Source organism: Halichoeres trimaculatus, unplaced genomic scaffold (genome assembly GCF_033239565.1).
Source record: "Halichoeres trimaculatus isolate MK-OKI-2021-1 unplaced genomic scaffold, fHalTri1.1 fHalTri1_scaffold_9, whole genome shotgun sequence".
Lineage (NCBI taxonomy): Eukaryota > Metazoa > Chordata > Actinopteri > Labriformes > Labridae > Halichoeres > Halichoeres trimaculatus.
In genome coordinates this window covers 1,590,001-1,610,854 of record NW_027437188.1, presented here as the reverse complement: position 1 = coordinate 1,610,854, position 20,854 = coordinate 1,590,001, and the positions used below count along the sequence as shown (strand labels likewise).

Sequence of the window (20,854 nt, the reverse complement as noted above, 5' to 3'; positions counted from 1 at the left end):
GTAATTTTATCTCTACCGAACTCCTCAGACCAGAAAAGCTGATCAGGGCGCTGTCAGAAGGACAACACATGCGTCTTCATACTGGGTTCAACAGTTAGACAGATGATAAGAGCCCATCTCTTGGCCCCTTACATTTGATGTGACTGCTCTGGGTTAGGGTTACATAAGACACTCAAATGGTACAGTTACACTAACGTTAGTCAGTAAGCACAGAGCACGGTGTTTCCAGGACATGAGGAGAGTTATTTGAGTAAGCTGTGTGAGTAACTGGATCGTAGATGACCTGATGACTTGGTAACTTGTGCATCTGGAATTTTTAAAAGAAGGTTGTTGAACATCTTGCATGTTTCCCTGGAAAAACGACACCAGAGAGGAGCTCTGGGTGACAGGAGCGTTGGCAGGTTTGGTGGTGTACTCCCAGCTGGCTTCATCACATCAGGATGTCTCAAGTATAGAAATGGATGTCTGTGTGGGTCAGGGTCTAACATAGTCTTTAATAAATGCTTTACAAACTGCTCTTTGAGTGTTCCTCTCTGACTGACTGACTGAGGAGTCACTCAGTAATAATCCTTCAATCGAACTAAAGTCCTTCAGATATCAGTTCATCTGTGTGTGTGTGTGTGTGTGTGTGTGTGTGTGTGTGTGTGTGTGTGTGTGTGTGTGTATGTGTTTATGTATGTGTGTGTGTGTGTGTGTGTGTGTGTGTGTGTGTGTGTGTGTGTGTGTGTGTGTGTGTGTGTGTGCATGTGTGTGTATGTATGTGTGTGTGTGTGTGTGTGTGTGTGTGTGTGTGTGTGTGTGTGTGTAAACATGCTTGTCTGTGTCAGATCTCTGTAATGCAGAGTGTTAAGCAGCAGTGTGTTCTGCCAACAAAGGGAAAAGCTCCAGATATTAGAACGTTTCTCAGAGCCAGTGATGAACAGGAGCGTAAGTGCAAGAAACATCCCATCCACAGTGCCAGACATTCTGCAATCCGTTACCTCCCCCTCCTTCTTCTCTCAACTGACAGACAGCTGGTTCTACCTCATTTCCCACCTTGCATTGCTATCCCATCACGCCAAACCCCTCCACTTTTCCTCACCTCTTCATACATGTTTATTTTTCCTCCACTTTTCCCCTGTTCTCTTCCAGTTGTGTCATACCCCCCCCTCAGCTCCATACACACACACACATACACACACACACACACACACACACACACACACACACACACACACAAATTCCTATATGATGAGCTCAGCCAAACACACGCTTCAACACACTCCAAGGCATTTCCTCAAGTGAGCACAGCGTGTTACTCACAGCAAGAACAGCTTTTTTTTGTTTGTTTTTTATATGTGTTTTTTATATGTGATTTCTGTGTGTGTGTGTGTGTGTGTGTGTGTGTGTGTGTGTGTGTGTGTGTGTGTGACAGGAGGGGTCACAGTAGTGGATTATAGTTTCATCCTTGCCAGGAACATTAACTTCTTCTCCCGGAGTGTGGAGGAGTCACAGTCATTGCTGGGTGTCTCCGCTCAGCTGACTCCTTTATTTTCCTTCACAATGTGTAAAAACCTCCACGACCTGATGTTCCTGAAATGTCTGGATAAACATTTGTCTCTAATAGCGTTATAATTTCTATAGATCGTATTCAGTCATTGCTTGCTCTCTTGTAGAGGAGAAAAAATGGCTCCTTCATTTGAAACATATTTTCAAAATTTCTAATGAAACTAAAGCTTTATTTGTATAAGTATATATTTTTAAACTTTAGTAGTCCCATCATCCTCCCTCTGGTGATTTAAAAACGTTTTTTTTTAGCGTCTGTCTGGAACTCTTTGTTTTAGCTGCTGTCTCTTTAAGACTCCCTGCCACACAAAGCCTCTTCACTCAGTTTGGCCAGCCCTCAAGAGGCCTGTCAGAGGGTGGAGCTATTGGCAGACATTCATGTTTAAGGCTCGCCCCTCTTCAGGACCTTGTGAGGATCTGGTTCCATTTTTAGAGGGGAGTGTTTTGATGAGTTCACAGACAGATTCAGTGAACATCCAGCACTGGCACTTTGGATCATGTTTATGAGAAGACAGTATAACCCTTCTTTAAAGTTTGAGCTGGCTTCTGTCTTTTCCTCTGGTACTTTTATGTATCCCCAATGCTGCTCGACTCTTGCTGCATTTGCAAATTTTTTAAAGCAATGTTCCTGGTACACAGGGTGCTGAACATGTGTTTTTAGGTGGACACACAAGCTAACCTTCACTTTAAACTGAGTGACTCATCAGAGCCTTATCCTAACAAACTAAAATTAATTTAACAGTTGTCATCACTTGATATGTCAGCATCCTTCTTTCAATCTTCCAAATCTCCCTGCAGCCAATGTTTGAATCCAGTCCATTTCCAGGTCATCCCTGCCCGGTCAGATTTACACCAAAAGTCCTTAATAGTCCTGGACTCACAGACATCCAAACTTATCCCTGTCCCTTTCTTTCAGGATTTTTCAAATAATTGAATGACCCAGAGATATATTTCTGTTGGATTGGTCATGTCTGTTTACTTTCTGCTTCCTGACAGCAGAGACAGGAGGTCTAGATGTCCTCATTCTTGTTCCAAAAGCGCTGACGTTCTTTAAACACAGAAACTGAAGCAACAGATTCATCAGTGAAATAATGCTTTCAGACAAACACAGAAACCTCCTTCTTTCTACGGCAAAAGCCAAGTCTGAACCACAACCAGCTGTTCAGACCTTTTTTTCCACTCCTGACCTGAGCCGTGCTGGTCTTCGCTGAATGGGGCTGATTATGAACATGCCAAGCTTTGAGTCTCTCTCTAAGGAACACAGGAGAGGTGACAGCTTGACCAACAACCTATGTGGGTCAGCAGCCTCACATGGTGCAGAGATAGAGGTTTCAGGGACGAGCTGTTTCTATGCTGCTGATTGTGTTTGGAGAGGAGAGGTGATCAGAAACAGATGGTGCTGACCCTGAACTCAACACGCTGATGAGGTTTGACAGTTACTCTGTCTGAAGCCTTTCAGCCATCAGCTCATTATCACACAGAGCATTTCAAATAAAGCCTCATAGAGCAGTACAGTGAATGAATAAATAACCAAACAGATAAAACACAGGTCATGGATAAAACAGGAAATCATGTGACCAGCTGACAAGGCCAGGGCAGAGCAAAGTCAGAGCAGGGTCAAAAGAAAAAGCAGAACGACCCAAAGACCAGCTTATCTCCCCGCTGGGCTGAACAAAATAGTCCTGAGCTTTCATCCTGTCATTAAAAAAAGAAAAAGAAAAAAAACACCTTGGAGAAAACCTGGAACAAGAGAAATGTTCAAACAATGAGTCAGAAAGCAACAAACATCTAGATTTCTTTTCTTTTTTTCTTTCTTTTGATGATCTTTGATCTTTCATCCCACTGAACAGAAAATCACACAAGATTAACAGGAAAAAGTGAAATTACTGCTAAGAAACAGCTATTTGAATCAACAAAACTGATCAATGTGGAAAAAAACAGAGGCAACCTATTCATTAAAACAACCAGTGGGGAACCTTCAGGGACTTTTAGGCCTTCAGAGAAGACCTTAAAAAAATCTGGACCAAAAAATATATACGTATCATATACCTATCTATCTATCTATCTATCTATCTATCTATCTATCTATCTACCTATCTATCTATCTATCTATCTATCTATCTATCTATCTATCTATATATATATATATATATATATATATATATATATATATATATATAATTTCTCATTAAGTTTAATAAAATACATTCAATACATTCAATACATTTAATACATTTAATACATCGTGTAAGTTTTGAAATTAAGTGTACTGCAAAGTTCACTTCAGCAATGAAAGGGTTACTGTCTTGAAACATGTTATCTCTATCAGAGCCCGGTTTGCTGGCTCATTAAGTGGTTAGGACTTCAAGAAGGCCAGGCTGTGTGTTTTGGTTTGGAGAGAGACAGGAAAATTGACCAATCATTTTTGGATTTGATTTTTTTGGGGCAGGACAAAAACAGAAGGTCATAGGCCTTTGTGAAGTCCAAACAGTGGGCAGAGTAAGTTAGAGCGGTGAAAGAAATGGCAGAAGACAAGAGCGAAGTTGTGGCTAGCTTGTTAGCATCTTTTTCAGCGTGTGCGAGTAAAAATTTCATCTGGTCATGCTTGTGCGAGTGCATATGTCTTAATACTCCATCTATCACAGGCACTGTGTAAGACATTGTGGTTTGAATTCGTCCTCTCTTCCACTGGCTCAGTCAGTCTACTCCATCTGAACTCTATCCTGTTCTGAAGAGAGAGCGCTGTCGTGTGCACGCGCAGCGGGTATGCGCATCACACACCAAAGACAGACAGAACTTCCCAACAATACGGGTTTTACTATTATAGAGTCAGCCTCCTCACTATATGATTATTTACAGATATGCTGCTCTAAACTCTTCTGATTGGAGAGGATGCTACGTTGGAGCAGAGCTACGTTAGTTTGACTCACGACCATACGTGTCATGTCAACACCAAAAAAGAAAGAGAGAAAACGGCTAAGGCTCTGATAAACTCCTCATCAACGAGTGCTGCACCGTCATGGGCGTGGTAGTGGGGGAAAGAGTGGACCTGACTACCCAGGGCCCTAGTAGGGAGAGGGGCCCATGAAAATCCTGTTTTTTTCTTGTTTTTATTTTGTTTGGTTTTTTTTTTTTTCAAATGAATTGGGCCCTCCAATTTATTGGTGTCATGCTTGATTTCATATATATATATATATATATATTTCATAATTACATCAGCTGAGAGAATGAACTTCATGTCACAGTCCTCCCAACATATTGGACATTCTGGAGGCCCCCTCTTAGAGGCGCAAAATGGTTTAGTCTGCCAGCGACAAGAGTAACGTCTGTGAACCCACATTGAATTGGCATCATGCTGCCCAAAAAGCAGAAATTGGGCTATAGCAAGAAGAAGGAGAAAGAAAAACAAAGAAGGCAGAATGAGGGAAGGCAGCTGTTGACTGCTTTCTTTCCCAAAGGTGAACCGAGTTTGCTTGTTATGCACAGTCCGATTAAGTTAACTTAGTCCACTCCAGACAGCTGCTGCTGATGTCTGTATGCTCATGTCAAGTCTTTAGCTTAGCTAGTTAGCAACCAGGCTGCATGCGGCTGTAGCATAAAGACAGTTATGGGCCAGCTAACGTTAGTTGTCAACATGAACCATTTTCAGAAACAAACAGTGGCGCAGCCACAGCAGCTGGAGCAGCTGGAGCAGCTGGAGCAGCAGTGGCCAGTCCTGGCGGCTCTTCCGAAGATGAGGCTGAGATAATAGATGAGCAAAGACAAGGTGAGATCGCTGTTCAAGTTTTCAAGGGCAAGCTCCCCCCTCCGACTACCCCTTACGGTGGTATGAAGGTTCGCGCCCGTGTGCGAGAGGGAGAGAGAGAGAGAGAGGGAGCGAGCTGCTGACTGGTAGATTGCTGCCTAAATGCAAGTTGTTTACCTTAAGTTTAAAGTAAGTCATCCTTTTGGTACTTTTTTAGTATACAAACCAGTAGCCTGACATGTAGCCGAATGTTTTAGGTATTTGAGCACAAGTAGGCCAAATGCATCAATTCAGGTGGTGGATGAAAGAACTACTCATCAATACAATCTGATCTGATTGTAGCTTAAAACCGTATTTATGCTTTTTTACTTTCAATAAATACCCCCTTTTTTCCCCTTTTCTTTTCTTTTCTTTTTTTTTTTTTTTGCTCATGCACATCATGCACTGACATGGATAGGGGCCCACTGACATTGAGAGTGTACAGGGCCCAGAATTTGGTGCTACGCCCCTGTGCACCGTTATCTGTCTCTGTCTCTGAGGTCTCCTGCAGAGGATCAAACCAACTAAGAAAGAGGGGGTGGATGGTTATTGAGTGTTCGATATAACACCCGAGTACGGGACTTGATTGACTTTCAAAAAATATTAGAGATCACAGGAGCATACTTAAAGTTGGGGGACAATCAGGAGAAATCACAAGCCAGGAGACCGGCCGGAGAAAGGGTTTAAAAAATGCGAGACTCCCTCCATTTTCAGGAGTGTTGGCAGCCTGCCAGCACTCTCGATTGGTAAATGTAACGAGTTTATGTATGACACAGATTGACAAAGACTAAAACTAAAGACATTTTCTTTATTATTTTAGGTTATTTTAGTAAGTTTTGTAAACTCACTTAATAATGTTGTCATTGTTTTATGTAAAGCCTCTTTTTATTTTTACGTCTCTGTAGAACAAAAGGAATTTCTAAGTTAGAAAAGTTTAGGTTGTCGTGTTAACCGGGATCAAACCTTCAATTTTGTTTTATTTTATTCTTGTTTTTCTTTGTTTTGTCTTTTTTAGATTTTAATGAGATTTTGAAAAATTTTCATTTAACAGAAAAAAAGATCAGAATTCCTATCAAACTTTAGGTACATTCCCAGGCCTTTGGGACCTGGACCTCCCTTTTCCCTGTGAGGAGTCTATAAGTAATCCTGAAATAATCCCACTTTTCTATATTTGCCCATTAATAATCCCAGATAAAGATGAGATTATCAGCTCCAAAATGTATTATTTCTGGCCACTGTTTCTCAGTATCTGGGTAAAAGACTTGAAACTGATCAATGTTGACTGGTGTCAACAATGTTTCTCATAAAAAATCTGATGTTGTGAAAAAAGTTCCAATGAATATGATTTTAACCCACCATTACACTGTAAAAAATGAACTCTGAAATGATTTTAAACCAACTCACCCACAGTAGAGAGAAAACATTGATGTCTGCAGTAGACTGACTCACTCTGTACGTTACAACCGATCTTATCAAGTTCAGAAATCAAATATTTTGAATATACTTTGAGATGATAATTCATGACAAATTACTTATTTCATGAGTGCATATCCCGGCATAGACACAGTAATGACTCAGACACGGCACCAGTCTTTATCCAAGGCGTAGTCTTTATTTGTTCAAGGTTTGTAACCAATCGGCAATAGAACAGGCACAGAAACAGCAAGTGAGGGACGACAACAGAAGTCACAAAAAAGGTCTAAATACAAAGAGCTAGATATACGAAGAATACTTGATAAGTACATAAATTGATCTGGCGAGTGATGAGTGGACACCCTGGCCCTCATTTATCAATTTTAAGTGGAAATTGGCATAGATCTAGGTGTAAAAACAAGCTTACGGCAGTGTTCACATGTGATTTATGAAATGCGCCTACCAGGGCCAATCACAGTGTACACCTGATCAACTGTTGATAAACATGGCGACAGAAAACAATCATAATTTACATAAAACGCCCTTAAATTTCCAAGGTTCAGCTTTCTGAACCCACAGAATTTACAACATGGAGGGACACACTAAGAGAAAAAGGGAACGCCAAAGCAACAGAGGTAGAAAGAAATGACGCTGTGTTGTTTGGCAGTCAGAAAAGTGGCAGAACAGTAGAGTGAATTTGAAAAAACTCACCTGCAAGGAAATCACTGCAGTGATTCAGCAGCCTGGATGTGACAAATTGAAATACAGCAGAGTTTTAAACATTTAATTTACACATCCTTTGTTTACACTTTGATTAATTCATCTGTGATGTCTGACTATTAGAAGCCACAATGTGGTTAATTGTTTCGGTTCCCTGCTGAAAAATTAATGTACTAAGTGTACTAAAATTTAGTATACTTTTGCATACTTAAAGCCACAATTATCATCAATATACTTCAAGTTTTTTTTATGTTTTGTACACTTAAAGCATGCTATTTTGGAACAACTAATTTTGTACTTAGTATATTTTAAAGGTCCCATATTCTGCTACTTTTCTGCAGTTTAATATGGATCATTGATGTCTTCATGAAATGGTAGTAACACGTTTTGGTACAAAAAGCCAATAGATCAAGCACAGCAGCATTGTTTCCAGGCCCCTCTGTTCAGAAAAGTCTGATATAGTGGGTGTGGCCTTCATATGTAAATGAACCACGGTGGGGGTACCACCGATACTGCCCGCTCTTCTGCGTCACTGAGAGCGGCGCCACGAGCTCCGAGTGCACAATGTTTAGAAAACAGAGAAGCTCGTTTACCGTAACATTACAGGCTAAAACAACAGGCTAACCGCAGCTAAAGTTAGCATCCTGAAGCTAACACAGAGACAGGGGGACACTGAGGAAAAGCTCTTCCATCTGCTCCACAGCACACAGCATTTAAAATACTCACATTTCCAGGGTCCCAGGTTTGTTGGCCAATGGTTGGTAATGCGCCTGGATTCAGGACCAGTCTATTCACTAGCCCTCTGTTGGACTGTCCAAAGTTGGAAAAGCAGTCGGCCATGAAGTGACTAGCATACACGTGCACAGTTTTACTGGGGTAGCTGGCACATTTCCTTGATCAATGAACTCTAGACACTTAGTCTTGTCTCCTTCCGAGATGGGAATCTTGAGCATGGAACTCTGTGGCTGTTTACAGCCAAAAACAGCCACACTCACTGCTGATGAGATTTCTTCCCAGATGTGGGGAGAGGAGTGGGCGGGGAGGGGGTTCGGGGGTATTTGCTCCGTTGGACCAATCAGGTCAGACTTGCTCCTGATTATTCGAAAAAGGGAATTGCTGACGTCGACAAACCCCGGAATTTCCAAACAGCTTGTTTTAGGTCAGGATTTTACATTCACGAGCACTTCTAAGTTCAGGTTTTGTCATTAAATATCACATTTTTGTGGTCTGGAAGGAAAGATAAAGACCCATAAATTTAACTAAAAGACTTAATAAAGTGATTTTTGCATAATGTGGGACCTTTAATTGTCATTAAATTGTAATAAAGCTCAACTTAAAATTTATTTAGTGTACTTTTATGTGCTAAAGTGGAACAACTTAGAGTAAGTTTTGTATACTTTAAGTATTCAACTTAATATGTACTTATATATGTTTATTTAGTTAAATTAAAGAGTATTTTGGTTGTTTTTGAAATACATTCAAATTATTTTTAGTGTCTTAAAAATACATTAGCTTTGTACTTTTAGTATATTCCTACTGTGGTAATAATATGCTCAATTATACTATTGGCTTCTTCCAAATACTAAAAGAGCATATTCAGTAGTTAATAATCAATATACTATATATTACTTTGCTATACCTTCTTCATTGCACATTCTTGCAAGTGTATTACCAGTATACCACAGGCTGAAAGACAAGTGTGTTTTCATAGACCTGCTATTGAACACTTTCCAAAACAATGTCCTGAGGTAAAAGCACAAATAACTACATAATTAATTCAAATATAACATTTAATGCACTCTGACTTAATATTTGATATTAAAATGTGTACTTTTTAAAATATGCTTTCAGTGTACGTTACAATGAAATTTGAAGAGTACATTTAAAAAATACCAAAAGTATATGTAAAAACAAATTTTAAATCGGTACATTACATAATATGTACACTTACACACAATACACTTGACTTTTACTTAAAGAATATTCTTGTGTAATATATTTCCATAAAGTGCATTCTAGTGTAACTATTTTAAAGTGTGTTAAAAGTGTTAGCGTTAAAGCATGATGTTAGTATACTTTTTATATATTAACAAAAAGCACAATTTGTGTAAATACATTTTCAATATACTTTTGAAAAAAGGAATATAATTGAAATACAATAAAGTACTTTTTTTTTCACTAGGGTTTAGGTCCAAAAATGTGGAAAGTTGTCTCACCTGTCCTTGAACAATGGTGATCAGAACAACATTTACAACAACTCAGTAATTGAAAAACAAAATGAAATCACTGCACTGTCAATTCATCAACAATGCCTTTTTTCTGTGCCAAAGAGAGAAATTCAAGTTTTTGATGGTGATCCTCTCCAGCACCAGACATTCATTAATTCCTTTGAACATAACATTGGAGGTAAGAATGAAACAGTTGTATAAAATTGCTAGAGCTTACGTGGATAAGGCTCTTGCATGGCCAACAATAAAACCTGATGACATAAAATCTCTTTGAGCCTACACTCTCTTTCTTCAAGGATGTGGCAACGCCATGGAGGATGTTAACTAAATGAAGGAGCTTGACATGCCTTCAGACATGCTCATCATCAACCTTCTCCTCACCTACAAAGCTCTGCATAACCTAGCTCCCTCATACCTCTGTGACCTTTTCCATGAATACACTCCCTCCCGCACCCTACGCTCAACCTCTGCTAGACTACTCACAATCCCCACTTCACGCCTCACTACCGTGGGTGCCCGAGCCTTCAGGTGCTCAGCACCCAGACTCTGGAACTCCCTCCCCCCACACATACGACAGTCAGACTCCATCAACCGATTTAAATCCCAACTCAAAACTCATCTGTTTAAACTGGCCCACTCACTTTAATTGAACACTGTGCACCTCACTTGCTTTTATTCTGATTATTTTTTAATGATGTTTTACAATGTTTTTTATCTTTTGTTGTAAGGTGGCCTTGGGTGCCATGAAAGGCACCTCCAAATAAAATGTATTGTTTATTATTATTATTCATTATACTGAAACAGCCTTATCAACTTAGAGATAAATGGAGAACTGTGGCCTGTGATTTCCAGGAGAAAAATACAACCAAAGAGCTACCTTCAAGGATGTGGTGAATTTCCTGGAAAGACAAGTAAGAATTCTGACAGATCCAGTGTTTGGAGATATAAGACACTCCAGCAGTGAGCAAAGATGTAAAGAGGCCCAAGTCACAACCTCAACCAAAGATAAAAGGAAGTATCTTTGCCACCACCGTGACACTCAAAGATAAAAAAGGAAAAGGCATTAAGGAAAATAGTTTGGGTGACTTGAAACGCTGTTTGTTTTGTGAAGGTGGACATGCTGTGGATGAAGGTGGACATGCTTTGGATGTGTTCAACATTGGAAAAGAGGACACAATGAAAAAAATCACTTTTATGAGAGAGAATGGAATATGTTTTGGCTGTTTGTGTAAAGGGCACCTCAGCAGGGACTGCAAAAAGCGACTCACCTGTGATATTTGTGATTTAAAGCATCCAAGGATGTTGGATATCCACCAGAAGAAGAATGAGACGGACACACAGCAAACAGATATGAAGAGCACAGCTGAAAGGAGTGCTGTAGCTTCAGTTCAAACCAGCAGTCTAACTGGGGCCGGTGAGGATTACTGCAAACTTTCAACTGTGCCTGTGCAAGTGAAAGCCAAGAAGGGGAGTGCAATAGTACACACCTATGCATTTCTTGATCCAGGTAGCACTGCATCATTTTGTACAGAGGGCCTCATCACCAAGCTCAAGCTCCAAGGAAGAAGGTCAAGTATTCTACTGAGAACCATGGGTCAAATAAAAGTCATTGGAACGAACAATGTTTCAGGCCTTGAAGTTGCTGGACTGGAAAGCAACTGTTTTTGTGATCGTCCAGGTATAAACACCCAGAAGGCTATGCCGGTGCATCAAGGAAACACCCCACATCAGAAAGATATTAAACAGTGGTCTCATTTGAATGCTGTGCATCTGCGTAAAATTGAGTCTGAGATTGAACTACTGATTGGCTCGGATGTACCAAAGGCTTTGGAACCACTTGAAGTAATAAGGAGTGCAGGAAATGGACCTTATGCTGTTAAAACCATGCTTAAATGGACAGTTAATGGACCACTGGGGAAAGGGGGTTGATGATGCTCAGGAACAGCCAACAGTCAATGTCAACAGGATTTCAGTTGTGAAACTTGAAGAGCTGTGGGAGCAACAGTTCAGAAATGACTTCCCTGAGTGTGTCAGAGAAGATAAAGAACCGTCTGTAGAAGACAAGATGTTTTTGGATTTGGTCTCACAATCTACCACACTAGTTGATGGCCATTATTGCATCAATTTACCTTTAAGAGAAAAAGAAATATGTTTGCCTGACAACAGAAGTGTTACTGAACAATGCACGTTAAACTTGAAGAAAAGCTTCAAAAGAGATCCATCTTTTCACTCTGAGTACACCAGCTTTGTGTCTGACATGTTAACCAAAGGCTATGCTGAAAAAGTACCGAATTGGGTCTTGGAACACAGTGATGGCAGAAAATAGTCATCATGGAGCCTTTCATCCACAAAAAAAGCTAAGAGTGGTGTTTGACTGTGGAGTAACGTTTCAGGGAGTCTCACTGAATTCTAAGCTCCTACAGGGGCTGGACTTGACCAGTACATTAATAGGAGTCTTGGCAAGATTCCGTAAAGAACTGGTTGTCATCGCTGCAGGTATTGAGGCAATGTTTCACCAAGTCAAAGTGCCAAATGAAGACTGTGACCTGTTGCAGTTCCTCTGGTGGCCTGATGGCAACTACAGTCAAGAAATGGTGGAATACAGGATGACAGTGCATCTTTTTGGAGCAACATCATCTCCCAGTTGTGCTAACTTAGCACTTAGAAGATGTGCTGAGGACAACATGAATGAGTTTAGCCCTCCAGCTGTAAGCTCCATCATGAACAACTTTTATGTGGATGACTGTCTCGCATCAGTAGCATCAGAAGAGGATGCAAAGGTTCTCTATCATGGGTTGCAAGGTCTTTGTTTCAAGGGAGGTTTTCGGCTTAATAAGTCGATAAGTAACAGCTGTTGTGTGTTGATGTCTGATATCTGAAACAAAGAAAGCAAAAGAGATGACAAACTTGGACATGGATCATGACAACCTACCTGTGGAAAGACTGCTTGGTGTCTAATGGTGTGTGCAGTCTGATGTCTTCAAGTTTAAAGTCATCCTCAAAGCCAGACCACTCACAAGAAGGGAAATTCTTTCAACAGTGAGCGCAATATATGATCCCCTGGGATATTGTCACCTGTTGTCTTGACCGCCAAGAAGATCCTGCAAGATTTGTACAGAAAAAAGGTAGGTTAGGATGATGCACTGCCTGATTCTGTGATTCATTAATGGATATGTTGGATTCAGGAGCTTCATGAGCTGGAAAACTTCAAGGTCAAAAGATGTTTCAAACCCACAGATTTTGGAAAAGTTGCCTCTGTTAAGTTACATCATTTCTCAGATGCATGTGAAGATGGTTATGGAACTGCTGCTACTGCACAACAACCTTGGCCAAGTGCACTGTGGATTTGTGATGGGAAAAGCAAGAGTGGCTCCATTAAAACCAATTACTATCCCTCCAATGGTGTTGACTGCAGCCACAATAGCAAGCAGAATGGACACTGTGTGGAGAAGAGAGCTGCAGATGGAATTAGCAGAGTCTGTATTCTGGACTGATAGAACCTTTGTGCTTAAATATATTAACAAGACGACCAGATTCCACACTTTTGTGGCCAACAGAGTTGTTGAAATTCATAAAGTCCCACATGCACACCAGTGGAGATATGTCAACGCAACTAACAACCTGGGGTCTAAGAGTTGAATCTTTCCTTTAGAAAGAAGTATGACTGTCTGGACCTGGATTGCTGCTTCAGTCTCAGGAGGAGTGGCCTCAAAATCCTGATGGTTTGGAAAAAAATCTCACTAGCAGACTCTGAAGTTAAGAGCATAACTGTAAATGCCACTCAGGTACTGACTGAAAACATGGATCCAGTGACACACTTCATCCATCATTTCTCCTGGACTCATCTGAAAAGAGCACTAGCATGGATGCTCAGATTAAAAAAAAATGCTTTTGTGCCTCAGCAGGTAAAGAAAACAAGCTGCAGTAGTTTATGTTTCACTTCGTTCAGATACCATTCATCATCTTCAGACCCTGGAAAAGCCTCATCTCACTTTGGCTGCTGCTGAAATGGAGATAATCTGCTTTCGTCAAAAGAGGAGGTTTGCAGATGAAATTGCAAGTCTAAAAAAAGGAATGAGTGTCAAGCGGGCCAGCCACATTCATAAACTCAATCCAATCTTGGATTATGATGTGTTGCGAGTAGGATGCGGACTAAGCAGAGCAGCAATGCCAGAGGAGGTTAAACATCCTGTCATTTTGGCTAAGGATTTCCACATTTTAGATCTGATTCTGCAGCATATTCATGAAGAGGTGGGTCATGGTGGTCGCAACCATATGTTATCTAGACTACGTCAAAAATACTGGATCCCTGGTGCCACTGTGTTGATCAGAAAGGTACTTTCAAAATGTGGTGTTTGTCGGCGTGTAAACGCTACCCCTGGTCAACAGCAGATAGCAGACTTGCCACAAGAAAGAGTCACTCTGGAAGAACCCCTATTTACATATGTTGGAGTGGACTACTTTGGTCCCTTTGGAGTGAAGCATGGAAGGAAAGTCTTAAAGCGCTATGGTGTTCTTATCACATGCTTAACCATAAGAGCAGTTCACATTGAAGTGGCTTCATCACTTGATACAGACTCTTTCATCAATGCCCTGAGGCGCTTTATTGCCAGACGTGGTCAGATAAAAGAGCTTCGTTCTGATAATGGTACCAATTTAGTTGGAGTTCAGCGGGAGTTGAAAGAAGCAATTGAAAACTGGAATCAAAGTCAGGTTCATAACACTCTGCTTAACAAGGGAATCAGCTGGAGCTTCAATCCCCCTGCTGGCTCACACCATGGTGGCGTGTGGGAAAGATTGATTAAATCAGTGTAAAAGGTTCTGAACTCAACCTTAAATGTACGAGACCTTAATGAAGAGGGTCTTCACACAGTTTTATGCAAGGCTGGAGCAATCTTCAACAGTCCTCCAATCACCAAGGCCTCTACAGATTCAACGACCTTGAAGCACTCATCCCAAACCACCCCCTTCTTCTCAAAACCATGCCTTCATTCCCACCAGGACAGTTTCAACAGGAGGATCTGTACGCTCGACACAGGTGGAGACAAATTCAGTACATGTCTGATCTGTTCTGGAAAAGGTGGGTTAAGGAATATCTTCCACAATTTCAGGAAAGAATGGTCAAAAATCGGATTAAAAAAGTCAATGTCTCCACTTTACAACATGAGACATTGGGCTCTAATTTCGTGGCACAGCGCATGGGGCGCAAGCCTGGCGCAAGCCTGGCGCAGTGCCAATTTCGTGCGGCGCACCGCTGTGTGCTGCCAATTTGACAATTTGGTTGACCGTCTGCGCAGAGACAGGTGTGAGGGCACGCCAGGGGGAGTTGACGGCGCACCAGGGGGAGGTGTCAGCAGATTCATGTTGGCGCAGTGACAATTTTGTGCCAAAAAAGTGCACTGAAAGCTCGCCAGCTCCAACCTGGTCTATCCTCGGAGCAAGGCGGAGCACACCCTCCGCAGCTGTAATTTGGTGACAGGCCCACATGTGCGCACATGTCAACAAAGCCTCAGAGGCAGGTTTACAAAGTGTCAGGCACATTTTAATGCAATAAACAATCACAGCAATCGCTATTTAATGTAACTGTCTGAACCAGCATATACATTTATATCTATATTATCTAAGCCGTTTGTCATAATGGAAAGTTAACCTGACAGCAGCTGGAAGTTTGATGCACATCTTACGATTAAACAATAAACAGCCTTAACATCTGATACTGAGTAGGCTATATCTGGTTCTCTCATTTCATTTAATTCAAAGAAAAGAGGGAGAGAAAAGACAAAGAAAAAAGAGACAAAATAAATGTATTTCACTCACGATTTACCCGTGATTTCCCATATTTCTCTGTTTTAGTCTTTATTTTTAACGTGATCCAAAAATATGGAGTATATTGTTGTAAGGAGGATGAGGTGGAGACACTGGGAGAGTATACAGTGTATTACCAAAGGCTCTGCTTGGTGATGACAAACCAGGAGTGCAGGTAGATCAAAAGTATTCTGAATGGATAAGCCAGCTGTTATTAGCTGTTTATAGCTCTTATTCAAGCCAGGCTGATCGTGATTTAAGGGTTCCAATAGACATGTGTATGTTGTGATATGTGGAAAGCATTTGTAGAATCACACTATATGTATGTCCCTTATTAAAGTAATGTTCTGTGAAATGTTTTTTCAGATTGTGAAATGTTTTTGCACATTCATAAATAAAAAGCCTACACTTGATTCAGGCTCTTTGGTCAACTACAGACCGATATCTAACCTCTCTTTCATTTCTAAGATCTTGGAGAAAGTTGTTACAAATCAGCTCTGTGAGTTTCTTCATAGCAACAGTCTCTTTGAGGTCTTTCAGTCTGGGTTCAGAGCCCACCACAGCACTGAGACTACGCTGCTGAAAGTAACCAACAATCTCCTATTGGCTTCGGACAGTGGTCTTCTCTCTGTGCTCGTCTTGCTTGATCCTAGTGCCGCTTTCGACTATATTGATCATTGCATTCTTCTGCGGAGATTAGAGGGTCTTCTTGGTATATCAGGAACCGCTTTAGCTTGGCTTCGAACGTATGTTTTGGATTGACATCAGTTTGTTCATGTGAACAACGTCTCTTCTTTGTACACCAGGGTGCAATATGGAGTTCCTCAAGGTTCAGTGCTCAGACCGATTCTGTTCATCTTGTATATGCTTCCTCTCGGCACTATATTGAGAAAACACTCCATAAACTTTCACTGCTATGCAGATGACACTCAGCTTTACTTGTCAATGAAGCCTGAAGAAACCAACCGCTTGTCTAAACTTGAAGCATGCCTCAAAGATGTAAGGTTCTGGATGAGCAGAAACTTCTTACTGCTGAACTCAGAGAAGACTGAAGTCATTGTTCTTGGACCTAAACATCTCAGGGAAGCTTTCTTGAACAACATCGCCGCCTCGGATGACTTCAGCTTGGCATCCAGCACCACTGTCAGGAACCTGGGAGTTCTTTTTGATCAGGACCTGTCCTTTAACTCTCACATACAACAGGTCTCAAGGACAGCATTTTTTCATCTTCATAATATCAAGAGAATTAGACACATCTTGTCTTGGAGCGATGCTGAGAAACTAGTCCATGCTTTCGTTTCTTCTAGGCTGGACTACTGTAACTCTCTTTTATCCGGCTGTCCTAATAAGTCTATTAGGACTCTTCAGCTGGTTCAGAACTCTGACGCTCGGGTACTGACTTGGACTGGGAGGAGAGAGCACATCTCTCCAGTGTTAGCGTCTCTACACTGGTTACCCATAAAATCTAGCATAATGTTGAAAATTCTACTTCTGACTTACAAAGCACTTAATGGCATCGGGCCATTGTATCTTAAAGACTTAATCGTTCCGTATAATCCGTTTTTTCGCATTGACCTTCAGGGCCACCATAGGGATACATGCAGTCTTAGAAATCCAACCCACTCTCTGCACTCTCTGTGGAGCAGTTACAATGCCTTTACTTTAACAGCCCAATCATGTTGACTCTAAAATCCCACTTCAATTCATATCTGCAACAAGTGGTTATCAGGAAGTGGAGCAGGTGAGAAGCAATCAGCAACAGACGCGTGATAGGGTCAACGTGACTGTGCCACGAAGAAAAAGGTCTTAAAACTGTTTCAAAGAGAGAGCTTTGGATTACGTCTTGGATTCTGAGACTTTTTATTTTTGTTGAAAACAACTTTTATCAAATAAAATCTGGCTCTCTGTTGTTACTTTGTTAAATGTTCCTGGTGCCACCTATGGCCTCCCGACCCCACAAAAAAGACCTTATTCAGATGAATGTTTTGTTCAGTGGCAAATTTCATATCTGGCTTTTCAAACGGATCCTCCAGCTTCTTCTATGTTTGTAAGTACAAACTCCACAAACACTGCCCCTAACGGGTGCCATGAAAGGTCAAACATGACTCATTGACGAAAAGCAGCTCAAGGTGTTGCTGTGGATTTTTTTGCTGACTGTTTTTTGTTCCGTGTGTTTCAGAGCATCGAGCGAGAGGAACCCATCGAGGTGGACACCGTTCTGACACATCCTGCTCTGGCAAACAGACACAGTGCCAGCACAGGTAACAATCTGTGTGTGTGTGTGTGTGTGTGTGTGTGTGTGTGTGTGTGTGTGTGTGTGTGTGTGTGTGTGTTTGTGTGTGTGCGCGTGTGTGTATGTATCTGTGTGTGTGTGTGTGTGTGTGTGTGTGTGTGTGTGTGTGTGTGTGTGCGTGTGTGTGTGTGTGTGTGTGTGTGTGTGTGTGTGTGTGTGTGTGTGTTTGTGTGTGTGCGCGTGTGTATGTATCTGTGTGTGTGTGTGTGTGTGTGTGTGTGTGTGTGTGTGTGTGTGTGTGTGTGTGAAAGAGAGGATTTAAAATGTGTCTCTTAGTTTTTAACTCTTTGAGATTTGTGATTGAACACTCTTCCATCTTTGGGAGCAGAACACTCAGGGCTAGTTCACGGGAAGATCTCTACACCAAGTGACTCCCCCCACCAGCACACGGCCCCCATCGCCATGTGGATGCCTCACCTCCCCATCACAGCTACAACCAAGACTGCACATTTAAAAGATCCTGACACTCCCAGCAGCCCTGTCGGTTCCGGGACCTCCCTGGTCTCTGAGGCCGCACTGAGTGGCCAATCAGCTGCCAGAACTAGCCAGAACCAGCCAATAGAGCAGTCACCAGTTCCAGCAGGTGGCTGAACCAGTGAACTTCAGACTGCAGAGCCTGACTATAGAGACCATGGCTTCAGTTTGTGACTGACAGTTTCTTTGCTCTCTGTCGCTCTCAGGATCCTCCTCATGGACCCCTTCACCTGTCAGAGCTCTGAGCTCTCCACACTGTCAAGGTGAGGGCTGGCCAATCAGAGGGAAGGAGGTTTATGGAGCACAGAGTCTTAAAAACACAGCATCTGAAACATCAGACATCTACATCCTTTCCACCTGCTGTGTTTCAGAAACGCTTGCTGTCCTGCTTCATCAGACCACTGATCATGACCTGTGACTGTTTTCCTTTGCAGAGAACGTAAGCTCAGCTCCTGCTAAGTCTGTGACCTACTCTGGACTGCTGCAGCATGACAGGTTGGAAAGCTCCTCTAATGAAAACAAACCCAGGTGTTTATTAAGCACGTCTCACTTCATCTGAACCTTCTGTGCTCCTGCTTCCCCAGCAGGGACGCTGATATCTGCAGTGGCAGATCTTTGGGGCAGGTCGGAGAGAGAAGACGGGAGCTGGTGAGGTCTCAGACACTTCCTCGTAACATCGGCGCTCAGGCTCGTCGATCCGTCTTTGAGAGACTGGAGTCTGAAGCCAGCAGTAGGTAAGTGTTACCAGGTCTGTGTTTGTGTCTGAATCTTCCGGTACATGGAACATTGTGACACATCCTTCTGTAACCCTGCAGCCGTCCCAAACCAGTGGACTGCAAACCCAAACTGAAGAGGTCTCAGAGCTTTGGGGTCTCTAGTGCAAGCAGCATTAAACAGATCCTTCTGGAATGGTGTCGCTCCAAGACCATTGGATACCAGGTAAATACAGACACAGTGTGACCTGCGTCAAGTTTTATGAACTGTGCAAAAACAACATGATAAAAAAGTAGAAGGGGTAAGACAAAAACAAAGTGGTTCAGGAGCTGATGACCAGTGTTGGGAAGTAACGATTATTTTTCGTTACGTTACCTAACGAAACTACTTTTCCCTGTAACTTCTGATGTAACGCGTTACTTTTGTCATTCTGTAGTGCCGTTATAGTTCTTTTGAATTAAATAGGTGCGTTAGTTGCGTTAGTCGCGTTATAATGAAGCACTCCCCGTTCCTCCTCCTCTCACAAACGCATGGACGAGGAGCAGTGAGCTCTCACACGAACATGAATCTTGCTGCTGAGAAAGCGAGTGATAGTGATGATTGGTTAACACAGGGGAACTGCTGACGGTAAGCCAATCAGAAACAGAGTTGGGCAGGCCCATGCTGCTGCACACACACACACACAGACATGAGTATTATCAAGCGTGCACACACACAGTAAACAAACACGACAAGATGAGCAGCAGCGAGCAGACGAGTACCTCACAACCATCTACCATGGAAGGCAGCAATGCCAGTTTTGCAGGATGGCAGTACAACCATTATTTTGAATTTGTGGAGGTAAAGGCAGACTACAAAAACATTGTTGTGAAATGCAAACTCTGCCCAGGGCAAAAACATTTATCCACGTTGAAATCCAGCAATGCCAATCTTTTAAAGCACCTGACCACGAAACACACGACAAAGAAACTAGTCACTGTTACACTGCCCAATGAGAGCAATTCTGGTTTACAAAAATAAATATTCCTGTCAATGTTTCCTAATCTATTTCTTGTGTTTTATTGTTCCACTACATGTCATAAAAATATTAGCTATAATGATAAAGTTGACCTTTCTGTTACTGAGCCACCGACGTTTTTTTTTAAAGTAAAGTAAAGTAACTAGTTACTAGTTACTTTTATAATTTAGGAATTAGCAGTGGCGTTTTCTCCCGGAGGCCAGGGGAAGCCATGCCTCCACTCTTTTTTTAGACTGTAGCTGTGATTTAATGAAAATACTCCTTTTTAACAGTTTTGATAATTCTGTGTTTTGTCACTGTCATCTCTTCCTTATTTCTCTCCTCTAGTTATTGAGCATTTTACAATGTGTAAAACAGTGCCCTCATACATTTTCTGTGGCAAATGCGTGGTGAAAATACGATACTGCACGCTGTTGTCCGCAAGGAAGCCAAGCTGAGTTGGCGAATGATTAGCCAATCAGATGTGGCCGTGGTCATGACACTGCTCACCTGCGATTTGCCAAGACTGTGTCAAGGGAAGCCACCCCGTCTTTGGCCTCAAACCAATCAAATCACAGTATCGTCATCACCAAGCCACTGAATGAAATCAGGGAGGTTAGCACATTAGCAGTGTGCACGAAGCGGCCGGTTGTGTGTTTAAGTGGGCAGTTGAATGAATTAATAAGATGTTTAAGCTAAGTCAAGAGGACAATGTACGTGTGTGAATGAGTGAGTGAGGGTGGGAGAGTGATGGGTGTGTGTCGGTGTTCAAAGTAAGTAAAATGAGCACTCTCTGGGTGCTCTAACAGGTCGTTCCGTTACATGAAATAGTGATATACAAACTGAAACATAGTCTTTTATGTACCACACTCCCTAAAAAT

At 41.8% G+C, this 20,854-nt stretch overlaps 1 protein-coding gene across 2 annotated transcripts in view; it reads left to right on the top strand.

Annotated features, from left to right (window-relative positions):
- Positions 1-20,854, top strand: part of smtnl (smoothelin, like) — an 86,773-nt gene that overhangs the window by 59,124 nt on the left and 6,795 nt on the right. The window contains exons 2-7 of one of the 2 annotated variants that reach the window (XM_074680214.1): positions 17,675-17,756; positions 18,117-18,371; positions 18,469-18,525; positions 18,697-18,757; positions 18,847-18,996; positions 19,078-19,201. In XM_074680214.1, coding sequence (XP_074536315.1) covers positions 17,675-17,756; positions 18,117-18,371; positions 18,469-18,525; positions 18,697-18,757; positions 18,847-18,996; positions 19,078-19,201 — 729 coding nt within the window. The remainder of the gene's footprint in view (positions 1-17,674; positions 17,757-18,116; positions 18,372-18,468; positions 18,526-18,696; positions 18,758-18,846; positions 18,997-19,077; positions 19,202-20,854) is intronic. The other variant, XM_074680215.1, reaches the window with a different exon arrangement.